General features: G+C 42.6%; 1 protein-coding gene across 1 annotated transcript in view; it reads right to left on the minus strand.

Annotated features, from left to right (window-relative positions):
* The window catches only part of PDE11A (phosphodiesterase 11A), an 825,102-nt gene that overhangs the window by 118,379 nt on the left and 682,817 nt on the right, over positions 1 to 23,906 (minus strand). Inside the window, exon 15 of the mRNA XM_073577434.1 lies at positions 1,470 to 1,570. Coding sequence (XP_073433535.1) covers positions 1,470 to 1,570 — 101 coding nt within the window. The remainder of the gene's footprint in view (positions 1 to 1,469; positions 1,571 to 23,906) is intronic.

Genomic DNA, 23,906 nt, shown 5'->3' on the forward strand with positions numbered 1-23,906 from the left:
ATGCAATGCACAGGCAGCTGAAGAAGTCAACAATTCCTGGCTACTGGCTAGCGCGCAACACTAGCCAAAAATTACTGTGCTTGTCTGTCGCAATATAAAGCTTCTATAGCTTGTTTCTGACCACGGCCATTAATAATAATAAATATAAATAATATATAAAAAATAAAATATAAAAAAAATAACCTAACAGTACTTACCCCTTTAAATCCACAAGATTAGTATGCTGAAAGACTGTCTCTTACCTTACGTCACCCGACTGCAGGGCTTCCTTTTGTAGGAGACAGCAGGACAGCCAGAAGGAAAGGCGAAGGTGGTCTACTACTGATACTCTTTTTGAGGGGTCTTTTTCAGCAAGTATTTTCTCTACCCGTTGTTAGCCAATTATTTTTTTAAATACCCAAATACTATAGTTAATAAAGTATGCAGATAATCTCTTCAGAGAGAAAGAGGACAGAAACTCCAGTGCCATCGATTGGAAATAGCAGTCCTAAAAGTCAACATAGACCCTATAAAGTGCCTTGTCACCTAACTTCCATTACAAAGCCAAATCAGAAACTTAATTCACAGAAACTTGCTTCAAGGTGTTTGCCCCTCATCAGCGAAAAGCAGGAAAACTGATTTGGCTGGATGACAGGCCTCTGATAGAAAATTCCCAGAAGTGTATATTGCATGACCTATAAGTCTCCCTATGCCAACTTGATGCGCTCCACAAGGAGAAATATTTCCCCTTAAACCTACTGTCAGAGTCCTTTCACTTAGTCAAATCACTTATCTTGCTTTGCACTGATGAGGGGCAAACACTCCAAAACCTATACATCTGCAAATGGAGTTTCTGGTTTGACATCTAATCATAAATCATGTACAAGGCTTTGTAATTTTATCAGTACTACCTTCAATATGTGGTACTAGAGTTCCTGACCTCATACTCTCTGAAGAGGCTTTTTGCATGTTTAAATCCCTTTAGGGAGCATTACATGGCCTATAAGTCTCCCTACACCAACTTAGTGCTCTATACAAGGAGAAACTTTACCCTTTAGATACTTCATAAAAGGTATTCATTATTCCAGCCATACCAGGATTCTTAAATTCTACGGCTATAAGACCAATGAAATACTGCTCAGCAGCGCCATCTTCTGGGGTGTATAAGCCATAACTGGAATTTTCAAAATAAAATTTTTTGGAATTTTCACATTTTATACACCGCTCAACATTGAAATTGCAAAGTTAAGAACGGAAAGTCATCTTGTTCTGGAAATCACTGGATGGATAGACATGTTAGTGATATGGAAATGAGGAAAAAATTGATACAACATTTTCAAACACTTCCTGATTTATTAAGCATCGAGAATACTTGCAACCTTCTGTGTGTGATGTCCATACTCGATATATACATATAGAGAGAGAATATAATTAATTTTACTCATTCTTTTTTAGAAAAACAAAAAGACTATAACACAATGCATACATACTCAAAATGTAGCGTGATGTCCGTGGCGAGAATAGACTGCTTCAGGAGCTGCATGAGATCGCTGTACTGCGGGGACGACAGGTTGGCAAATATGTTGTGCCCCTGCAACACAAAAGCTACAAAAAATAAATAACTCAAGAAACGGGCGAGTATGTTATGAAGAGAAATGATATATTCACTTATTATGTAAATTCATGCATTTTAATTGGCAGCAATAAATGAAAACGTACTGGCACCGTAAAATGTTTTCGATGCCCCAATTTACCGTGAGGTTTTCACTTCTGCGCGGAGTAATTCGCGTTCGACAACATGCTGCATCGTTTTTAACTCTGAAGCCCACTATCAAATTTGTAAGAAACTGTTCATACGGTGAAAAGACTTAAGAAAATTAAGAACAGAACGACTGTCCAAACCAAGCACAGGCGCTCGGTGCACTTTTGACGTGGCTGAACAGTTGATTGCACCTTACCACCTATTTGTCTTCTAGGTATCTCTACCCTGAAAGTTGAAAGATGCACAGAGCTGCTCGGCCGTGTCAAGAGTGCACTCAGTGTCTGTGCTTGGTTTGATCAGTCATTGTGCCATTTACCTGCTGCAGACTCCCTTCAAGTAAGAAGTAATTTTTTTTTTCATAAAACAACAGTAGAAGAGAAATCAGAAACTGTAACATATCCTAATTCTGAAAAATGCCTCTTTCCCCATTTACTAGCCACTTTTACTGTCCAAAAACTGCTCAAATATCTCTACAATCCATCAGCACTGAGGAATCAAATGACATCCGTTGCCTTTATAAGTCCATTGAGATGAAGGGGGAAACTGGAGAGAAACCGGCCACGCACAGAAAGAGAAACTGCCGAGGCTCTGACCGCAAAAGGGAATTTTTTGTAAACTAATGCAACTGACGGTAAATAATAAAAATGTCCAAAATGAACTATATAATGAAATATTTGTCTCAATTTTGTATATTACAAGGTAGGTCCTAAAGGGATGTCCTTATATAATGGCTAGAGATAGGGAATAAGAAAAAAGAATAACTAAGACGTATCGATGTGTGCAAGGCAGCAGCAACTTGAGGGAAAGATACTAGGTATCCGTGCTTCATAAATCTGCTCTCCATCCTTACAACCGAGCCTTATTCTGTGTGATATTACTCCTTCTGCCAATGATGTCGCCATAACTCTGACCCCACTGGTCGTAGGCTGTGACCACTGCGCCACCTAGTGGTGGATGATGGATCATAGTCATAGCGCTTCAAAACGTCCCTTTTGTCATGGTTTGCTGGAAAAAATATCCATGTCAAAGAGATAAAGAACAATGGATTGATCGTAAGCTGCAGATAGTGCAGTATCTAATCACTAATGTGACTATCTATACCCATATATACTCTTGTGTATATATATATATATATATATATATATATATAACAAGAGAGGGAGAGAATTTGGAGAGGGTAATTTCTCATATAAAGCTGATATATACTGCGTGCATGTATGTAGTATATACATATGTATTAGCAGTTCATCAGCTACGCTGTGCTCAGTTACACCTCTGGCTTGAAAGCTTTTTAGAGGGCCTGTAACTTGCCAAAAATATGTCATTTTTTTATCTAGTGTAAATGCCGCTGTTCTCCTGAATCCGGCGATGTTTTTCTTTTCTTCCTGCGCCTCTCCATTCCTAAGATATGGCTCTTTCTTCCCTGTAAATAAAACTACACTTGTTGCCAAGTGGGCGGGGTCCTGAACTCTTTTCTGTGGGCGTCTTCTGGTGTATTTGGTCAACTGGGTTTGATCCTCAAGATTTACATATAGAGCACAAAAAGAAATACGGGCCATATCTCAGGAACGGAGAGGCGCAAGAACAAAAGAAAAACAGCGCTGGATTCAGGAGAACAGCGGCATCTAGACTAGGTAGAAAACAAAAAATCATATTCATTGATGAAAGTGACAAGTCCCTTGAAAAAAATATAAGAACCATAGATTACTATGGTAAACACAGATTCACTTTTGGTAGTTTTGATCTCCATTTTTAAAATGGCCATTTTCAAAGATCTCTGCTTCATGTCATTCCGTTACAACTTTCTTTTTTGAATGTTCGGGTAAAGTTCTTGTTCCCGAATGGAAGTTTGGACAAAACCTTGTTCAAACCTGACTAACCCGAACCTGCACGGGTCCGCTCATCCCTAGAAATGAGCCCTGAGTTAATTGAAGAAGTTTGGGATGCTTTTTGAGCTCCAAAATTGTTTCCATTCTCAAAATGCAAGAGATCTGGAAATTGGCAAAATTTCGGAATATACCGTAAAGTATATTATTAGGTGTATAGTAGTATATTATTTACATGAACCTTTTTATAATGTTTTGGGGAAGTTTATTATTTAACCCCTTTCTTAGCTTTCAGATTGGAATTAGTGCATAAAATCAAACTGAAAGCAGATAAAGAACTCTACGTTTAATCCGCCCCCGAGGAGCTACTTTATATTCCATTTCACTAGATTAGCTATTGGCGCAGATCGTAACAAATTCTGATCAGGATCTCAAAGGCCAGATAAAGGATGCCGCTGACAAAATGGGATATATTCTGGATGGAGGAGAGGAGTTCTGCCTCTGTGTTGCTGGAAGGAGTTGAGCAAAACAATTAGAATTTCCATGCAGAAATCTGCCAATTTACCAGACACAGATGCCGCCGCTCGATGTCAGTTCCAGATTTCTTTCCCCTCTTTGCTACTTTTAATTTTCAAGTAACATCGAGAGTTCAGCTATTATCAAATGATCTTGCGACCTCCATCATTTTTTTATTAATGCTGATGAGCGCTAGGGTCCGGTTTGCAGAGAGCACAAAGCCAATGAGCTGCAGTTGGAGGGGCTGGCACAATGCGGAGATCGGGGGGCTTTATACTTCTCTTACCCTTACTCCATTAAATTGTCATCACATTGAAAACAAGAAATGTTAAAAAAATTCTAAAATTATCCTGAAAATACAGAACTGATTTCAGATTAAAAAAAAAAAAATCAGTAGACACGGTAGGCTACAATATTTGGAAATTGGATAAATACCGTAAATCAAATAAATCAGCTACAAAATACTTTTAGAATTGTTTCATTATTTCCCATTGCTTATATAGGGCTGCCACATTCCATAATGTTTACATCAGTAAAAGATTTCACCATCTATAATTCCTAAGAAAATCACAGGCATAAGCAAAAGGCCAAATATTTAAAGGGTGTGGACATTAAGGGGGAATATATATATATATATATTTTTTTTTAAAGTAAATGCATTTATTTTGATCAAAACAATAGTTTCATTAAAAAATGTACTTCTATAGTGTCTGTGTTGCACTGGATATTACTGATTGCAGAATGAGTTAACTAACGATATGTCAGTGAGCTCATTCTAACAGAGTGTTTATAACTCTTATACGTCTAAAGCGGCGTCTGTGCACTTAGGGTCCGATTCATCGAGATTGGCATTGTTCACGCCAGTCGTGATGAGGGGATGTGATGGAGTCAGACAGTCTTGATACATGAAGAGGTGTATGCCTAGCCATCCATCTTGACTTTGGCCACCCTTAGGCACCTGACAGTGGGCACTAATGCGGTATGTACTAAGCTTCTCTCAGCTGAATAATGATCACAGGAAAATTAAGCTCAAATTTAATGTGGTTTGTTGTCATAAATAAGCTCAAAACTAGCTCACTGAGGGAAACTTAGTTAACTCATTCTGCAGCCAGAAATGCGCAGAGAGACCGTACAATTTTCTAATAAAACCCAATTCCTAAAAAATACATTTATACACTAAGTTACACTAAGAAATTAAAAAAAAAACAGAATCGTAGAGTTGGAAGGGACCTCCTGGGCGATCTGGTCCAAAACCCTGCTCAAAGCAGGATTCGTTAAATCATCCCAGACAGATATCTGTCCAGCCTCTGTTTGAAGACTTTTATTGAAGGAGAACTCACCACCTCTCGTGGTAGCCTGTTCCACTCATTGATCACTCTAACTGTCAAAAAGTTTTTTCTAATATCTAATCTGTATCTCCTCCCCATTCAGTTTCATCCCATTGCTTCTTTTCTTTCCTTGTGCAAATGAGAATAAAGATGATCCTTCTGCAATGTGACAGCCCTTGAGATATTTGTAGACAGTTATTAAGTCTCTTCTCAGTCTTCTCTTCTGCAGGCTAAACATTCCCAAATCCTGCAACCTTTTCTCATAAGACAGGGTTTTCAGACTGGTCACCATTCTGGTCGCTCTTTTCTGAACTTGCTCCAGTTTGTTGATGTCTTTTTTAAAATGTGGTGCTCAAAACTGGACACAGTAATCCAGATGAGGTCTGACCAAAGAGGAGTAGAGGGCAATAATGACTTCACGTGATCTAGACTGTATGCTTCTGTTAATACATCCTAGAATTGCATTTGCCTTTTTTGCTGCTGCATCACACTGTTGACTCATATTCAGTCTGTGATCTATTAGTATACCCAAGTCTTTTTCACATGCGCTGTTGCTTAGCCCTATTCCTCCCATTCTGTATATGCTTTTTTCATTTTTATTGCCCAGATGTAGTACTTTGCATTTTTCCCTGTTAAAAACCATTCTGTTAGTTGCTGCCCACTGCTCCAGTTTATTTATATCTTTTTGAATCTTCTCTCTCTCTTCTCTAGTATTAGCTATCCCTCCTAGCTTTGTGTCACCAGCAAATTTAATCAGTTTACCCTCAATTCCTTCATCTAAATCATTGATAAATATGTTGAACAATACAGGGCCCAGGACAGAGCCCTGTGGTACCCCACTTGAGACATTCTTCCAACTGGATGTGCAGCCATTTACAACCACTCTTTGGGTCTGATCACTAAGCCAGTTATGAATCCACCTAACAGTTGCCTTGTCCATTCCATACTTAGTCATTTTTTCAATAAGGATTGTGTGAGATACTTTGTCAAATGCTTTGCTGAAGTCAAGATATACTATATCTACAGCATTTCCCTGATCCACCCAATCAGTGATTCTGTCATAGAAGGAAATTAAGTTAGTCTGAAAAGACTTATTAGTTACAAACCCATGCTGACTCTGTTTAATCACTTCATTCTTATCCAGGTATTGACATACATGTTGCTTAATAATTTGTTCAAAGATCTTTCCTGGTATAGAAGTAAGACTCACCGGCCTATAGTTGCCTGGGTCCACCTTCTTCCCCTTTTTGAAGATAGGAACAACATTTGCTCTTCTCCAGTCTTCTGGGACTTCTCCTGTTCTCCATGAATTTTCAAAGATTATGGAGAGCGGTTCAAAAATTTCTTCTGCCATCTCCTTCAGTACTCTGGGGTGTAATTCATCTGGACCTGGAGACTTGAATTAATTTAGGTTAGCTAAGTGTTTCCTCACTATATTTCTGTTTATAATTATCCTGGACTCTTGCAAGCCTCAATTCATTGTCAGCTTTAGTTAATCTGACTCGTGCCCTGCAGGTTCTGCAGACAGCATTATATTCTTCTTTAGATATGCCTCCCTCTTTCCATTTTGTAAACATTTCTTTCTTCCTTTTTAGCATGTGCTTAAGTTCTGCGTTCATCCATCCTGGTTTCCTTAAATGCTTCCTATTCTTCCCACTTTTCGGAATTGTTAACGATTGTGCTTTGAGAATTTCATTTTTCAAGATTTCCCATCCTTCGTGGACATTTTTGTCCTTAAGGATATCCAGCCATTGGATCCCTCCAATTCTCTTTCTGAATCCCTTAAAACCTGCCTTTCTGAAATCTAACCTTGACAGGACATCGTGTTGTGGAAGAGGCACTGTTGGGTTTTATAATATACCTGTGGGGCATTATACTGTGTGGGGGGCACTGTCAGGACATCATGCTGTTGGGAGGAGCACTGTTGGGTTTTATAATATACCTGTGGTGCATTATACTGTGTGGGGGGCACTGTCAGGACATCGTGCTGTGGGAGGGACACTGTTGGGTTTTATAATATACCTGTGGGGCATTATACTGTGTGGGGGCACTGTCAGGACATCGTGCTGTGGGAGGGACACTGTTGGGTTTTATAATATACCTGTGGGGCATTATACTGTGCGGGGGGCACTGTCAGGACATTGTGCGGTTGGGAGGAGCACTGTTGGGTTTTATAATATACCTGTGGGGCATTTTACTGTGTGGGGGCACTGTCAGGACATCGAGCTGTTGGGGGGGCACTGTTGGGTTTACAAAATACCTGTGGGGAATGATATTGTGTGGGGCACTGTCAGGACATTGTGCTGTTGGGAGGAGCACTGTTGGGTTTTATAATATACCTGTGGGGCATTATACTGTGCGGGGGGCACTGTCAGGACATTGTGCTGTTGGGAGGAGCACTGTTGGGTTTTATAATATACCTGTGGGGCATTATACTGTGCGGGGGGCACTGTCAGGACATTGTGCTGTTGGGGGGGCACTGTTGGGTTTACAAAATACCTGTGGGGCATGATATTGTGTGGGGCACTGTCAGGACATCGTGCTGTGGGAGGAGCACTGTTGGGATTTATAATATACAGTGGGGAAAAAAAGTATTTAGTCAGTCAGCAATAGTGCAAGTTCCACCACTTAAAAAAATGAGAGGCATCTGTAATTTACATCATAGGTAGACCTCAACTATGGGAGACAAACTGAGAAAAAAAAATCCAGAAAATCACATTGTCTGTTTTTTTTTCATTTTATTTGCATATTATGGTGGAAAATAAGTATTTGGTCAGAAACAAGCAATCAAGATTTCTGGCTCTCACAGACCTGTAACTTCTTCGTTCGTGCCAGACGTGTCCCACTGCTTAAGCCTGTACATGTCCGGGCCCGTCTGAAGTTTGCTAGAGAGCATTTGGATGATCCAGAGGAGTTTTGGGAGAATGTCCTATGGTCTGATGAAACCAAACTGGAACTGTTTGGTAGAAACACAACTTGTCGTGTTTGGAGGAAAAAGAATACTGAGTTGCATCCATCAAACACCATACCTACTGTAAAGCATGGTGGTGAAAACATCATGCTTTGGGGCTGTTTCTCTGCAAAGGGGCCAGGACGACTGATCCGGGTACATGAAAGAATGAATGGGGCCATGTATCGTGAGATTTTGAGTGCAAACCTCCTTCCATCAGCAAGGGCATTGAAGATGAAACGTGGCTGGGTCTTTCAACATGACAATGATCCAAAGCACACCACCAGGGCAACGAAGGAGTGGCTTCGTAAGAAGCATTTCAAGGTCCTGGAGTGGCCTAGCCAGTCTCCAGATCTCAACCCTATAGAAAACCTTTGGAGGGAGTTGAAAGTCCGTGTTGCCAAGCAAAAAGCCAAAAACATCACTGCTCTAGAGGAGATCTGCATGGAGGAATGGGCCAACATACCAACAACAGTGTGTGGCAACCTTGTGAAGACTTACAGAAAACGTTTGACCTCTGTCATTGCCAACAAAGGATATATCACAAAGTATTGAGATGAAATTTTGTTTCTGACCAAATACTTATTTTCCACCATAATATGCAAATAAAATGAAAAAAAAAACAGACAATGTGATTTTCTGGATTTTTTTTTCTCAGTTTGTCTCCCATAGTTGAGGTCTACCTATGATGTAAATTACAGACGCCTCTCATCTTTTTAAGTGGTGGAACTTGCACTATTGCTGACTGACTAAATACTTTTTTTCCCCACTGTACCTGTGGAGCTTCATACTGTGCGGGGGGCACTGTCAGGACATTGTGCTGTTGGGGGGGCACTGTTGGGTTTTATAATATACCTGTGGGGCATCACACTGTGTGGGGGCACTGTATCCGCATTGTACTATGTGGGTCATCAATGTGTATGCGAGGCATCATACTATGTGGAGGGGAGATGTCAGACAGCATGGAGGCCATAAAAGTATTAAACTATGGAAATACTGAGGTGCTTCACTAGGCTGCACAAATAGCCATTGGGCAGGGTTAGGCATATGGTTTAACTGCAAGCAAATTGGGCATCGCAGAAGAAGCCCCTCTTTTCAGTCCATAGGAGTTGGGAGATCAGGGTTTTACTTTCAGACTTGCAGACTTTGAGCTACACCTCTTTATGACGGACCTATAATCCAGTGGCCCAGTGACGTATAGTGGCCTCTGTACCGCGGACTTCCACTAGGTCCACACTGACATGGTGATAGTGTGGCGCACCTGAGGGTTCAGTCGCCACAGATGTACTGCACCTCCTCCTGAGGTGTGGTACCCCACCATCCAGGTAAGGTGGAGACACCTAACCACACTCCAACACCTGCACCCCACACCACAAAGTAGTGTAGCAAAGCACCTTCGGTGGCTCCCTGCTTGGAGTGTAGCATAGCACCCCTTGGTGGCTCCCTGCTTGGAACACGAAACGTGCTGGGAGGTGGGTGGAGTTTAGTTCACATAAAGGTGCGGGAAGAGTTGAGTCAGTCAGTCAGTCATTCATTCAGTCAGTGAGTGAGGATGTAGAAGGACAGAGTGTGAGACGGAGAAGATCCCCGGGAGAGGGATGGAAGAAGGAAGTGCTGCAGCAGGCCACAGTGATCTGGGTCTGCTGGCACAGGAAAGAGACAGAGAAAGGAAGCTTGATTCTCCATTGGGAAGAAGGATTAGCACGGAACGTGAGGAGAATAAGAGAACAAGGACCAGTGTTAGAGGAGAACCCTTTTAAAGTTCTAAGCGCAAGGCCGGGGCCCGGTCCCCGAGGTTGTATGGATACTAATGGTCCTGCAGCAGACACCGGAGGAATAGAAGTAGTGACCACTTTATTCCCACACAAGACTTGGGGGCACAACAGCAACATAATAGTGAGCCGGAACTTAGTAGCAAGGAGTCCCCGAAGCAGGCTACAGCTGTCTGCCGTACAAGTAGAGTTCATAGGAACATCAGACAGGAGGAACTCCAGTGTAACTCAGTACTAGGAGTACTTCATTCGAAGGCACTATAAGAGGAGACGTTCAGAAAAGGCACATATGTTGGCGGAGTGTTGGAAAGGAGTACTTTATCTTGCCTGGAAGTTGGCTGAGCTCCTGACCCAGAGGACACGGCACGGGCACCTGTACCTGCAACAGACTGTGAGTAAAGCTTTGGACCTACATGCCCTGGTGTCCTCCACTTATTCCTACGCCAACCTGCCCAGCACTGCTACATCCCTTGCGCGTGACACTACATCGTCTACGTGTCACTTCACGTACACTGCCCTGGGACTCCAGCCCTGCCTGTGGAGGGCTATAACATCCCTGCTGCACCACACCATCTGTCCCAGAGGATCTGTCTGCAGCGTCGGCTTACACCTCTATTGCCGAACACCACAGGTGGCGTCACAAATCACTTATAAACTTTCATCACCATAAGCACACAGCAACAGCCCCTTTTACAATGGGCGCCCAGGGCCACGGGCCGGGTCCCAGCTGCCGTGACATCTCGAATTGAAGCTCATCGGGCCCGATACCGAGTACCCCACAGCCCTGGGAGGACGACCCAACAGCGTACAATTAGAGCTATAGTTCAGTGTAGCTACAGTATAATATTATTATCTGCAACTTTTAGATAAAAATGATGATGCCATTTCCCGATATGTGCCTGTAATGCACTTGCTGCCCCATAAGTTAGCCTGTCCCGCGAGAGCCGCCGCCGCTGCAGAACATTAGGCATTACATCCAGCTTGTTGGTCCCCGGCGGACGTCGAGGCCTTTGGCTCCAGCCCAGATGCTGACACCAGTCCAGCACTGACACTTCATTAGGAGCGCAGCTCTTCATACTGGGAATACATATCCGATCAGCCGTAAAACACATCATTTCTTTAAGTGTCGGTTTAACACCGCCTCCCAACAGACTAATGTATTGTCCTATTAGCTTCTTATTTGTGTGATGCATTGCTCCCACTTCTATCTATGTAAATTCCTACTTTTATCAGCCCGTGGTGGCAGCGTCGCTGTTTTAAATCAATTGGAACATTTGCACTAAACAAGTCTAAGCCATTTGATTCCCTGAAGCGGTTTTGCATAAACGGGATGTTTACGAGTCGAAAGCTGAGAACGGAAACAAAAGATTCCTCCTATGATTAAACAGTATGCCATGTGCAGGCGGTGAAATATAAAAGACAGAACAAGAAGTCTACAAATAAAAGGCATAAAGCGCCTGTAGATAAACATCATTGCTGCATATTAGAACAATACAACACTTGGCGCTGGCGGAGCAATGCCAAACTCATGCTCTCTGTAATGCTGCCCCCTTGTGGAAATCAGTGCTCACTGCCCCTTAATGCTTCTCCTTAGAGAGATTTCATTTCTGCACTCTCCTTTTTTTTTTCCTCCTTTGCTTCTAACAGCCATAACTTTTTATTTTTTATTTTTGAGGCTAGGTAGGTTTTGTCATATGATGACTTTTTTTTGTATGACGTATTGTATCATTGAACGATGCCATTCATTGTATTCATTTTACTAGAAAATGTACTAAAAAACAGAAAAGAAAAATGCCAAGTGAGTCAAAATAGTGGAAAAAACTCAATTCCATGATTGATTTTTGGGTCCTGTTTTTCCGACGTTCAGCATGCATTGACAACATGATTCTACCCATCAGTACGATTACAGAGATACAAATTTGTACAGTTTTATTTATTATTTTCTGATTAAATTTAGTACTTTTTTTTTCTAATTTTCCACTGATTGAGCGGTGTAAGGATTTGTTTTAACTTGGTAAGCTATCAATTTGATTGGCATAATTTTTTGGGTACATGTAATGTAGTGGACGCTTTTTATGGCATTTTCGGTGTGAGGTATGAAGATTAAAAAACAGCAATTCTGCATTAAATAATATATTACATTAAATTTATTATTATATTTTTTATATTTTGACAGATCAGACTTTTGAGGTAATGATGATACCAAAATTTTTTTTAATTTTTGTATTGGGGACATAAAGGGTTGATTCAAACTTTTTTTTTAAACTTTTTCTTAACTTTTTTAACTTGGTTCTTTGACCACTTGTGCTATATAATGCAACTATATGGAGGCCTGATGCTATCGCATCGGGAGGGCGATAATGTCACGATGGGGGCAGGCTTTGCAGCTTTGAGAATCTCCCCCCCATGTGCTTACCCACCTATCCACTCTCTGTTTCCCCATGTGCTGACTTCTCCCGTCTGTGCTCTCTTCTTTGACCTGTCTACCCCATGTGCTATCCCCCTTGTCTGCTGCCTCTCTCCTTCCTGTGCTGTGTTCTCCCCTCATGTGCTGTCCCGTTTGAGCTGTCTCCCCCCTGTGCTGTCTCTCTCACCCCTGTGTCTGACCGTGTACAGAACATACCACAGCTCCTGGGCAGGGGAGGAAGCAAAAGACAATACTGACATTACAGCAGGGGATCACAGAGGATACATTTTGTGAAGTAAAATATTGTTTAAAAACAGTCAGTGAAATATTTTACCTCACAAAATGAATCCTCTGTGATCCCCTGCTGTGTAATGTCAGTATTGTCTTGTGCTTCATCCCCTGCCCAGGAGATGTGGTATGCTCCGTACTCGGTCAGACACAGGCAATTTTTAAAATGAAACCCCATTAATGTGACCACCTTCCTCTGCCTGTAGAAACGTCGCGCATCTGCCGCCGGGATCAGCCAAATGTTTCATTGCGCCTGCGCGGAATTCGCGCACGTGCAGTGCGACGGTGTTCCGCTGGTGGTACCGAGCAAGAGGCTGCGTGAGAGTGTGAGAGTGTGACTGTGAGTGTGTGAGTGAGTGTGTCAGTGTATGGGTGTGAGTGTAAGTGTGAGTGTGTGACCGGCTTCCTCTGCCTGTAGACACATTGCGCATCTGCCGCCGGGATCAGCCGAATGATTCACTGTGCCTGTGCGGAATTCGCTCAGGCGCAGTACGACGGTGTTCCCCTGGTGGTACCGCGCAAGAAGCTGTGTGAGTGTGTGAGTGTATGTGAGTGTGTGTGAGTGTGACTGTGTGAGAGTGTGAGTGTGACTGAGTGTGTGAATGTGAGCGTGTGAGTGTGACTGTGACTGTGTGAATATGAGTGTGTGACTGTGAGTGTGTGAGTGTGTGTGGTGCCTACGGTGTATAGAGTGTGTGTGTGTGTGTGGTGCAACGCTGTTCTGGTGGTGGTACTGCGCAATAGGTTGGTACCAGCAGCAGCTTCCATATTGAGACACCCATCACTTGGGTGTCCCAATATGGCGGTCGGTGAACTTCCTCCGCTTGGAATTCTGGGATACGGTGACATCTGGACAGAAAAGGAAATGAAAACATTACAAGGCAATTATATAAATAGATACTATTACTGTATATTGACAGCGGCATTTAACCTGTTAAACCTCAGAGATTGGCGGTAGCGTTAATTGCTGCCACTAGAGGGAGGTGCTGGCTGTGGACCACAGCAGGCAATCATCCTGTAAGCCGACATGCGCTGCACATGAACCACGTATGTCCGGGTACAGTTTCATACATCACCCATAGGATCACATTGTATACAAATGCCCATGCCACAAGGCATCCATTTGTTTGCAGTGGCTCTCTATGCTGATGGACACCTCTTTGCCTGAAATCAAAACAAGCGGTAAAAGGAGCCCTATGGATATGTTCGATGTATATACAAGGAGCTCTGAAGAAATTTAAAGGGGTTGTCAATTATTGTTGAAATCTTCAGCTAGTGCTGCAGCTTGCAGAATCCTAATGGTGTGTAACGCACGCATTGTTAGGCTCCTGTCGCCAGTTGCAGCAGAGATCACATAACTGCAAGCATGCGATTTGTGTATTTGTGGATCACATGCCAACTAGCATGAGACACTAGTCTGCATGTGACCACCACTGCAACCAGCAAGAGGAACCAAATCCCAAGAGTGTGAGCATTACACACCATTACAACAAGTCAATTGGCTACAGAATATTGTCTATAGCCGACATTACATAGGAAAACTATGAGGCTACGTCCACTTAGCATAGAAATGGAGGAGAGATTTCTGCAGCAAATCCAAGGTAAAATCCACATGATTCATATGTACATTTGACACAGATTTTTTTTTTTGCCGCCCCAAAAATCTGCTGTAAAAATCTGTAGCATTAACTGATGTTTTGAGAACATAAAATCTGCGCCACATGTAAATTTTTTTATGCATAGTGTGAATGGGACGTTTACACTTGGATAAATTGGATGAGAAAAGAGCAGATATGCCCCATGTGTGAACATGTTCTACACCACCTCGATTCATCGGAGAATTGTCCGAGTTCCGTCCATTTTTATGAGTTGTATTGCAGTTCTTACTGGTAATGGCAGGGATGGTCTGATCAACCAGAGGAACAGAAAGTCTTCAGTGGTCCAGGCGAGAGCAATGTCATCATTGGAAACTGCTACTGGAGCAGACCACCCGCCACTGGGGTCTGTCACCTCTCTGGGTATCTGTTCTATAGGCCATGGGGCGGGCAGGGACGGCAGCAGAGTTTACAGTATATTTACTGGAATTAAAGCCAGACCTAATAAAGTCACAGGGATGAGTGTACAGTCAGGCCGAGCTCTTCTTCTCAAGCGCTCGCCTGCACTGTGCAGTGAGGACAATGGGGCCCTCTGCTGGCAGCATCTGGTACAGCAACTGTCATATTTTCTTTTTTAAGACACTTTAAGGTTTAAAAGGATTGTCTGTAATTTGAAAAAAAAAAGGGCTAACCGCAATAAAAGTAAAAAAAAAAAAATACCCTCCATTCCAACCCCCCACAGCTCCAGTGCTCCCTGTTTAGTTACCTGCTGCTATGCCCGTCCCATACATGCACTTGATTGTTGCAGCCAATCACTGGCCTAAAGGATGAGACTATTATCTATGGCTGGGATGTGTATGATGATATTGCTGCAAGGGGGAAAAAACAATTACAAAAAAAAACAGAGACTGGCTGGGACCACCGGAACGCTGGGGTTAAAGCTTCAGGGGATTAAACAGATTTTTCATTTTATTAATTTTCCTGATGGTTGTCTAATTTTTTTTTTCAAATCCAGGACAATCCCTTTAAGCCAATAGTAACATGTTCTGATGGTTTTCATATTTAGCATGGCTAGAAATGATAAAAATCACAATGATCTCAAGAAGAAAAGAAGAAGAGCGACCGACACAATGGAGGCTTTGCTGATGTATGCTCTTCTCCATCCATCTCGACAAATATACAGTACATTACATGTGTATAATACATCTCTGTGTATAAAGCTATATACCGTGAAGCGTGAGGCACCCGCAATCTAGTGGATAGGTAATGTGTAAGGCCACGTGCACACGTTGAGTGTTTGTTCAGTTTCTTACGTTGCGTATTTTCAAAACATTGCATGTAACGTATTCTACTTACTGGGGGCAGAAAAATCTGCAACGTCAAAAACTCACCAAAAGTTCATGGTGGGAACATAGCTTGGGTGTTCTTGTGGGGAAAAGCCTTTCAAAGGGTAAGTTCCCACAATGGGCTTTTTGGTGAGTTTTTGACGTTGCAGATTTTCTGCACTCATTATTTGCATTTTTTTTTAAAAAAATACGCAGCGTAAAAAAATCACCAAAAACTCATCGTGGGAACGAAGCCTAAGGATTTCTCCAAGTCTTTCCCATTAAGAATTTCTTCTTAGGCTCCGTTCCCACGATGAGTTTTTGGTGATTTTTTAATGCTGCGTATTTGCAAAAAACTGCAAGTAATCTATCTTGTTTAAAAAGTGCAGAAAATCTGCAACGTCAAAAACTCACCAAACGCTCATCGTGGGAGAAGACCATCGGTGATTGGGCAACGGATCTCCACTAGGACCCCCCCCACCGCAGTGAACATGTCATAGAAGCCGCTGTGTCTCGTATTGCGGCTCTCCTTATCCACATCATTGTCACCAGTCACATCCACTCATAATGAAGAAAATGAGGGTTCAGGAAAATCACATCTCCACAGATTTAACGAGTAACTGTCGTTTTAATTTTTATTTAATAAATTAATAGTATATCTTATCAGAGAAATCTGTTTTCTTTTCCCTTCCTGTCGTCATCATTCACTCTCAATTTGTGGGTAAAACATGTAAAATTTGTGCTCAGTGAATACAGACTTTCTCTTTACTAAGACAGGAGATGGCAGTTGGTGCTCGTAAAATTCTATGGAGAAGGAGGAGCTAGAGGACGACACAGACATTCTGCTGCAAGTTCTCCTGAAACAATAGTTACAGTTCTCCATAGAACTTCATGAGCACCAACTGTCATCTCCTATCTCCCAAGTGGAACAGATTTTACCTGTGAATATAGAGTTGTGAAAATGACTGATCCGTCCAGGAGGAGAAAGAAGCAGATTTCTCTGATATGATATATTAGATAATTTCTTATGTTGTCATGTACTATTATTTATATATAATATAAGATAACCATTTGGCTTCATTCAGACGTCTGATTTTCTCGTAGAAGTGTTATCAGTGGTTTTTACGAATAGCACTCATTTCTGTGATTGACCCCATAGGCTTTCACTTGTGGGAAAATGGCAATATATCCGATTTAGATTTGATCATCGGATCAAAATCGTCAATGCAAGTCAACGGAAAAAAAAAACAGACCATAATCGGATGATTTTCACGGACTGTCAAAAAGGAGAAGGTGAAGAAACGTTTTTTTTCTCCATGTATGAGAAAATGGGATGACACTTGGACCAAACTGATCAAAATAATTGGTCTGTTTTTCTCATGCGTGAGAAAATTAGACGTCTAAATTGGCCCTTACTCTTTAACTAGCAAACAGGGCCCAACGGGAAGGCTAAAGTGGGCGGCTCAACCACTGAGAACCCTAGTGATCCGAAGAACATGGTACTGGATCCCGGGAACCAGGCATCTCTGTCTTGAACATTGGCAGAGGTGCGCATGTTCAACCTGCACTCCCATCACTGTCTATTGGACCACTGGAAACAGCCGAGTACAGTGCTCAGGTTCCTCCAGCAGTACCATAGGTAATGAATAGAGCGAAGCTTGTGCCCCATTCAAGATGGAGCTCGAAAAAGCCTGGTTCCCGGGATCCAGTACCATGTTCTTCAGGTCGGACCCCAAAGATTAAACCTATTCTGTATATAGGGCATAGTTTACTCTCTTCGAGATTATCCTTTAAAAAGGCAACGATAAGGAACCCCCATGCTTTACACTGCAGCTCTTTGCTTCCAGACTGGCTGCTGTGTTTAATAAGCAGCGCTATAAACTCTCTAAGGCTAGTTTCACATTAGCGTTTATGGCCGCAGCGTCGGGCTGCGCACGGCCGCCGCTAAGCCCTGCCTCCGCCGGTAGCTCCGCCCACGGACGTATATGACGCTGCATGCGTCCTGCGTCCCCTATCTTTAGCACTGGGGACGCAGGCCGTGCGCAGTATGCGTTTGGCGGCGCATGTGTCCTTTTGATGCTGCGCCGAGCGCACCAATCTGCAACCTGTTGCATTTGGCACTGGTCGGCGCAGCGTCAAAAGGATGCATGCGCCACCAAATGCATAATGCGCACGGCCTGCGTCCCCAGTGCTAAAGATAGGGGACGCAGGATGCATGCAGCGTCATATACGTCCGTGGGCGGTGCTACCGGCGGAGGCGGGGCAGGGGGCGGGGCTTAGCGGTGGCCGTGCGCAGCCCGACGCTGCGGCCGTAAACGCTAATGTGAAACTAGCCTAAGATGTCAGTGTATGAAGAAGCTGAATCCCATCAATGGATAATAAAACACTACATTATGTTTATCACATAATAGCAAAACATGGCAAAGAAAAAAAAACGCCTTATTCAGGATATAAATAAGGAGATTATCCAGAAATTAGTGCTGAGTTTCTGCTGTATAATAAATGAGCCAAAATCAATGATCAAGTAGTAAAGTCGTACGATCGAGGGCTGGGGACCTATGGCGCTATAATGGCACCGTATAGCCATACAGCTTGCTTTAAGGAAACGTGTATTGCTGCAAGTTTATTTTAAAGTCCTCAATAAGCAAACCAGAATGAATCACTAAAATGATAAAATATTCAGAAAAACACCAAAATGATCCGACAAGACCATACAAATAGCTTCTCCATCCTACCGCAATATCCTTATGTGGGGGAGCAGCTGGGCCCTATGCGTTGCCATTGGCCATTATATTTTAATGACGCTGATATAGTAAATAAATGCACAATTATTAGGGTTTATCGTGTAATGTTACTAACATATCACCTTATTTCATGGGTCAATAATCCGTAGAGTAAATACATTTTATAGGTTTATTTATAAGTATATTTATCGCAGACTCAGCCATTGATCCTTGCACGGCGCTGGATGACGGCGCACACCGCTATTGTTTTATTGTCGATCTACAGTGCCATCTAGTGTCCCACTAAAGCAATGGCAACAATGGAAAGACAATAGCAATAGCATCATTCGGTATATAAACATTGCCATCTAGTGTCCAATCAAAGCAACTACATGCAGCATTTAACCAAACTCCTTGGAGATATCCATTTTTTGGTTTATTTCGCTGCCATTTTTTTCCCTTGCCTTCCAAATGCCATATATTTTTCCATTAACACGGTCATATGGGGAAATGTTATAAGAATCAGTGATAAGCGGTCATAAAGGAGCGCTTAGGAAGCAGCCCAGGGGCAGACAAGGATGTCTGGTCTCCACCACAGCTCCAGCCGAAAACCTCCAATGGAGGATAGTGGCAATGAGAAAATGGAAAACGGTCTTAGAAGTGCAGGAAAGAGACTCAGACAAGAGATGGGTTTAAACCATTACGCGTTTCGACGGAGGATCCGTCTTCAGCAGGTGGAAGTTTATTAATGACATAGGGGATGGGGTAAAAACAGTCACATGTTACGGAACCTTGTTGCACCAAGCAACACCACCTTGAGTTCAGGCTCCCTATCCTCTCTCCCAATTTCTCTGAACCCTGGTTGCTATGCATGTAGAGCCCCCAAATGTCTTTGCTGCACCTCCATTCTAAATGGGGTACATAAATTTAAATCCAACACTACAGGTACCTCATATAAAATGCTAGATTGAACAAGCATCGACAGAACATCTGAAATGGCTTTCTCCTGCACAGCCTGTCTAAACATTTTTTAACTGTGCATCAAAAAAATCCAAAAACTTTGAAACTAACGATTATTGACCACATACCTGATACCGTGGCTGATCGCTTCAACAGTTTAATCAATAGAGAAAGCTTTTGGATATTCAAGCTTGGCACACTTGCCCCTGAAGCCTGAATTTAACTATTGATAAAGTGACCAGATAACTTTATTTGCCTTTTTATCATCAGTGCGTTTTACTTAGATGCTATTTTATTATTAATATGGGTTCTCGCTTTTTTATTGGTCTTTTTACTGGTCTACTAACCGGTTAATAATTTTATTCATTTTTATGTATATTATTTTATTGCTCGTTTTTGCACATTTTATCCATTTAAAACTTGTTTAACTGATGCTGTTTTATCTCACGTTTTATATAGGTTGTTTTTATCTCCTTTTTTTTATATAATATATGATGTCATCTTGTCTTAACATGTGACTATCATAACATGTGACTGTTTTGACTGTTGTGATTGGCTGCTTCCCATTTAAATACCCCATCCCCTATGTCATTAATAAACTTCCATCTGATGAAGACGGATCCTCCGTCAAAATGCGTTGTGGTTTAAACCCATCTCTTGTCTGAGTCTCCTTCCTGCGCTCCTAAGGCTGGTTTCACACTTGTGTTTTTTTGCGCTGTGTTTTAGCGCAAAAAACGCATGCGTTTTTTCCCTATACTTTAACATGGGTGCGCATATGTGCGCATACACATGCGTTTGTATGTGCATGCGTTTTTTTGCAGTGTGCGCACGGGGGCATAAAATGCATCCTGTTGCATTTTTTGTGCGTCCGACTTGCCCCCCAAAAACGCATGCGCACGCAATGCGTTTTTTACAGCAAAACACCCATTAACCCCTTCCTGCCATCCGACGTACTATCCCGTCCACGGTACCCGGGCCCATATGACCGGGGATGGGATAGTACGTCGGCGCGATCAGCGGCGCCCACGTGGTGAGCGCCGCTGATCGCGGCCGGGTGTCAGCTGATTATCACAGCTGACACCCGGCACAATGTGTCAGGGGCGGTCACGGACCGCCCCCGACACGTTAACCCCTTGCACACCGCGATCAAACACGATCGCGGTGTACCGGGGGTTAAAGGGAAGCATCGGCAGGGAGGGGGCTCCCTCCGTGCTTCCCTGAGCCCCCCACGGCAGCGCAATGTGCAGCGCTGCTGCGGGGGACTCCCTTCCTTCAGGCCCCCGAATCCAAGATGGCGACGGGGGCCTTCGGGGGCCTGCGGAAGCTGGCTTCCTCAGTGCCTGCAAAGCGCAGGCATGAGGAAGCCTTGTGCACTGCCTGTGACAGATTGCTGATCTGTCACAGTGATCTGTGATGTGACAGATCAGCGATCTGTCACAGGACAGTGATGTCCCACCTGGGACTATTTAATAAAGTAAAAAAAAAATAAAAAAAGTGTAAAAATAATTTTAAAAAAATCGCCAAATAAATTAGAAAAAAAAAAAAAAATATTCCCCCTATAAATCCATTTTTTGGAAATAATAATAAAAAAAAACAATAAAAGTACACATATTAGGTATCGCCGCGTCCGTAACGACCCGCCCTATAAAACTGTCCCATTAGTTAACCCCTTTAGCAAACCCCTTAAAAAATAAAAATAAAAAACGAAGCAAAAAATAATGATTTATTATCATACCGCCAAACAAAAAGTGTAATAACGCGCGATCAAAAAGACACATATAAATAGCCATGGTACCGCTGAAAACGTCATCTTGTCCCGCAAAAAACGAGCCACCACACAGCATCCTCAGTGAAAAAATAAAAAAGTTATAGCTCGCAGAATAAAGCGATGCAAAAATAATTATTTTTTATATAAAGTAGTTTTCATTGCATAAAACCGACAAAAACATAAAAAACGACCTAAATGAGGTATCGCTGTAACCGTACTGACCCGAAGAATAAAACCGCTTTATCAATTTTACCGCACGCGGAACGGTGTAAACGCACCCCCCCCAAAAGAAATTCATGAAACGCTGGTTTTTGTTCATTCTGCGTCCCAAAAATCGGAATAAAAAGCGATCAAAAAATTTCACGTGCCCGAAAATGGTACCAATAAAAAAGTCAACTTGTCCCGCAAAAAATAAGACCTCACATGACTCGGTGGGTCAAAATACGGAAAAATTATAGCTCTCAATATGTGGTGATGCAAAAACTATTTTTACAATAAAAAGCGTCTTTTAGCGTGCGACAGCTGCCAAAAATAAAAACCGCCATAAATAGTAAATCAAACCCCCCGTTATCACCCCCTTAGTTAGGGAAAAATAATAAAATTAAAAAAATGTATTTATTTCCATTTTTCCATTAGGGTTAGGGCTAGGGTTAGGGCTAGGGGTGTGTTGGGGGTAGGGTTAGGGTTAGGGTAGGGTTAGGGTTAGGGCTAGGGCTAGGGTTAGGGTTAGGGCTAGGGCTAGGGTTAGGGCTAGGGTTAGGGCTAGGGTTAGAGTTAGAATTGGGGGTTTCCACTGTTTGGGCACATCAGGGGCTCTCCAAATGCAACATAGCGTCTGATCTCAATTCCAGCCAATTCTGAGTTGAAAAAGTCAAATGGTGCTCCTTCCCTTCCAAGCTCTGCTATGCGCCCAAACAGTGTTTTACCCCCACATGTAGGGTATCAGCCTACTCAGGACAAATTGCAAAACAATTTTTGGGGTCCAATTTCTCCTGTTACCCTTAGGAAAATAAAAAATTGGGGGCAAAAATATCATTTTTGTGGAAAAAAATGATTTTTTTATTTTCACGTCCGAGTGTTATAAACTTGTGTGAAGCACTTGGGGGTTCAAAGTGCTCACCACACATCTAGATAAGTTCCGTGGGGGGTCTAGTGTCCAAAATGGGGTCACTTGTGGGGAGTTTCAATAGTTTAGGTACATCAGGGGCTCTCCAAACGCACATGACACCCGCAGACCATTCCATCAAAGTCTGCATTCCAAAACGTCACTGCTTCCCTTCCGAGCCCCGACGTGTGTCCATACAGTAGTTTTCTCCCACATATGGGGTGTCAGCGTACTCAGGACAAATTGGACAACAACTTTTGGGGTCCAATTTCTCCTGTTACCCTTGGGAAAATGAAAAAATTGGGGACTAATTGATCATGTTTGTGGAAAAAATACGATTTTTTTATTTTCATGCCCTGGCATTATAAACTTCTGTGAAGCCCTTGGGGGTTCAAAGTGCTCACCTCACATCTAGATACGTTCCTTAGTGGGTCTAGTTTTCAAAATGGGGTCATTTGTGGGGGGTTTCCACTGTTTAGGTACATTAGGGGCTCTCCAAAGGCAACATGACACCCGCAGACCATTCCATCAAAGTCTGCATTCCAAAAGTCACTACTTCCCTTCCGAGCCCCGACGTGTGCCCATACAGTAGTTTTCTCCCACATATGGGGTATCAGCATACTCAGGACAAATTGGACAACAACTTTTGGGGTCCAATTTCTCCTGGTACCCTTGGGAAAATAAAAAAATGGTGACTAAAAGATCATGTTTGTGGAAAAAATACGAATTTTTTATTTTCATGCCCGGGCGTTGTAAACTTCTGTGAAGCACTGGGGGGTTCAAAGTGCTCACCACACATCTAGATAAGTTCCTTGGGGGGTCTAGTATACAAAATGGTGTCATTTGTGGGGGGTTTCCACTGTTTAGGTACATTAGGGGCTCTCCAAAGGCAACATGACACCCGCAGACCATTCCATCAAAGTCTGCATTCCAAAACGTCACTACTTCCCTTCCGAGCCCCGACGTGTGCCCATACAGTAGTTTTCTCCCACATATGGGGTATCAGCATACTCAGGACAAATTGGACAACAACGTTTGGGGTCCAATTTCTCCTGGTACCCTTGGGAAAATAAAAAATGGTGATTAAAAGATCATGTTTGTGGAAAAAATACGAATTTTTTATTTTCACGCCCGGGTGTTATAAACTTCTGTGAAGCACTGGGGGGGTCAAAGTGCTCACCACACATCTAGATAAGTTCCTTAGGGGGTCTAGTTTCCAAAATGGTGTCATTTGTGGGGGGTTCCACTGTTTTGGTACATCAGGAGTTTTCCAAACGCGACATGGTGTCCGATCTCAATTCCAGCCCAAAACGTCAAATGGCGCTGCTTCCCTTCCGAGCTCTGCCATGCGCCCAAATAGTGGTTTACCCCCACATGTGGGGTATCAGCGTACTCAGGACAAATTGCACAATAACTTTTAGGGTCCTGTTACCCTTGGAAAAATAAGAATTAAGGGTGAAAAGATCATTTTTGTGGAAAAAATATGATTTTTTAATTGTATGGCTTTATGTTATAAACTTCTGTGAAGCCCATGGGGGTTCAAAGTTCTCACCACACATCTAGATAAGTTCCTTAGGGGGTCTAGTTTCCAAAATGGTGTCA

The sequence above is a fragment of the Dendrobates tinctorius genome, unplaced genomic scaffold (genome assembly GCF_039654945.1).
Source record: "Dendrobates tinctorius isolate UK_male_01 unplaced genomic scaffold, ASM3965494v1 ptg000056l, whole genome shotgun sequence".
NCBI classification, from domain to species: Eukaryota; Metazoa; Chordata; class Amphibia; order Anura; family Dendrobatidae; genus Dendrobates; species Dendrobates tinctorius.